We start from the raw sequence: 1,816 nt of genomic DNA, 5'->3' as shown, positions 1-1,816 counted from the left end.
GGGGGAATGGAGAATTAACAATGAGTGGGGGAATGGAGAATTAACAATGAGTGGGGGAATGGAGAATTAACAATGAGTGCGGGAATGGAGAATTAACAATGAGTGGGGGAATGGAGAATTAACAATGAGTGGGGGAATGGAGAATTAACAATGAGTATAAGCCAGAAAAAAACGTTCTAAAGTTGATTGTGGTGATGATTGCACAATTTATTTTTTAATATGTTCAAATTATTGAATTGTATGATGTGTGAAGTATACATATATTAATAAAACTTAATATTTTGTAAAGAAAAAATGAAACATTGCTCTAACTACATGCATTGCTGAATGTCTGGTTAAATTAATTGGAATGATCCTTAAGGAAACACAGTTAATCTGCCTTTTGCCATGGCATATGCATTATTACACATTAAAAGGAAGCCAACATCTGCCATATAGGTTCTTCCCCTACCCTTTTCAACTGGTGGACACAGCCTGCTCACCCAAACACTCTGACCAGGTGACCAGACTCACCATCCAGTGGGGCCCATATGGAGTTTTCCCTATGTCTGACACCTAGTGTTACAAAGCTAGGCACCACATACCCTGGATTTCTGAGACACAATTCCCTAAAAATTATTACATTTGTCTATTCAAGGACAAAGATTAATCTTGTTATGTAACAGCTGTCTGGGTCAAGCCCACATTTTCCATGCCCATGATAATAATTTATAATATCTAACAAGTCCCTTGGGTACCACCAACATGGAAGATATCCTCAATCCCTTAAAACCCAGTTTCCTTGTTTGCTTCCTGTTGCTGTCATTTTCTGACCCCAACCTCCGTCATGTCTCATGTGATTCTTGTGGATAAACTCATAAGAGTTAAACAGTACCATATTATGAGGAGAGGATACCAGTTTTGTCTGAGCAGGTACTTACAGAATCTCTGTGAGCTGTATTATATTGTTCTAAATCATCCAATATGCTTTCGCTCAGAATGAGGGTAGTGATGAGGTTTTCAATACCAGGAGTATCTGAGTAAGTGGCCAATCTTATATTAATGGACCTGAATAAGAAATGAGGATTAATTTTGAAGTTAAAGTAATAAAACACATATTCTCCCTCCTCCCCCATTGGAGAATTGTAACATATCATACTTATATATTTCTTAAAGCCAAGGCTGGTGAGACTTCTCTCATGTACTTTGGACATATTGTCAGAAGAGACCAGTCCCTGGAAAAGGACATCGTGCTTGGTAAAGTACAGGGGCAACAAAGAAGAGCAATGCACTCGACAACATGGATTCACACAGTGGCTGCAACAATGGGCTCAAACATAAGAATAATTATGAAGTGTGTGGAAGACTGTTTTTTCTGTTTTACATAGGGTTGCTGTGAGTTAGAAACTACTCAACAGCACCTAACAAGAACAATATACTTATGTAAAAGAATATCAAGTAAAGTATTTTTACATAATATCAAGCTTTGATTCATCATTAGTTAATACATTCTAGAAAACCCATAAATGTATAAATAACAAAGTAAAAATGGATCCACTATTGACAAGACACAGCATAAAATTATACTTTAAATATATTTCATTTAAATTGTGTAGCACCATGGTTCATCTCATATTTATTTCATACATAGAGTCAAATTCTCCATATTTCAAAATTAGGTTGGTGTGTAGAAATTACCCTGAACTAGAGCTAGCATAAGTACCCCTGGTGGTATAGTGATTACATGCTGCTAACTAATAGACCAGCAATTCAAAACCACCAGCTGCTCTGTGGGAGAAAAATGCGACTTTATACTCCTATAAAAAGTTAAGTGTTG

General features: G+C 36.5%; 1 protein-coding gene across 1 annotated transcript in view; it reads right to left on the bottom strand.

The window, feature by feature from the left end:
• The window catches only part of CFAP61 (cilia and flagella associated protein 61), a 399,631-nt gene that overhangs the window by 283,277 nt on the left and 114,538 nt on the right, over window positions 1-1,816 (bottom strand). The window contains exon 14 of the mRNA XM_045295176.1: window positions 921-1,047. Within this exon, the coding sequence (XP_045151111.1) occupies window positions 921-1,047 (127 nt within the window). The remainder of the gene's footprint in view (window positions 1-920; window positions 1,048-1,816) is intronic.

Source organism: Echinops telfairi, unplaced genomic scaffold, assembly GCF_000313985.2.
Source record: "Echinops telfairi isolate 266 unplaced genomic scaffold, ASM31398v2 ScPeMD7_5592;HRSCAF=6446, whole genome shotgun sequence".
NCBI classification, from domain to species: Eukaryota; Metazoa; Chordata; class Mammalia; order Afrosoricida; family Tenrecidae; genus Echinops; species Echinops telfairi.
This window is presented reverse-complemented; position numbering and strand designations above follow the sequence as displayed.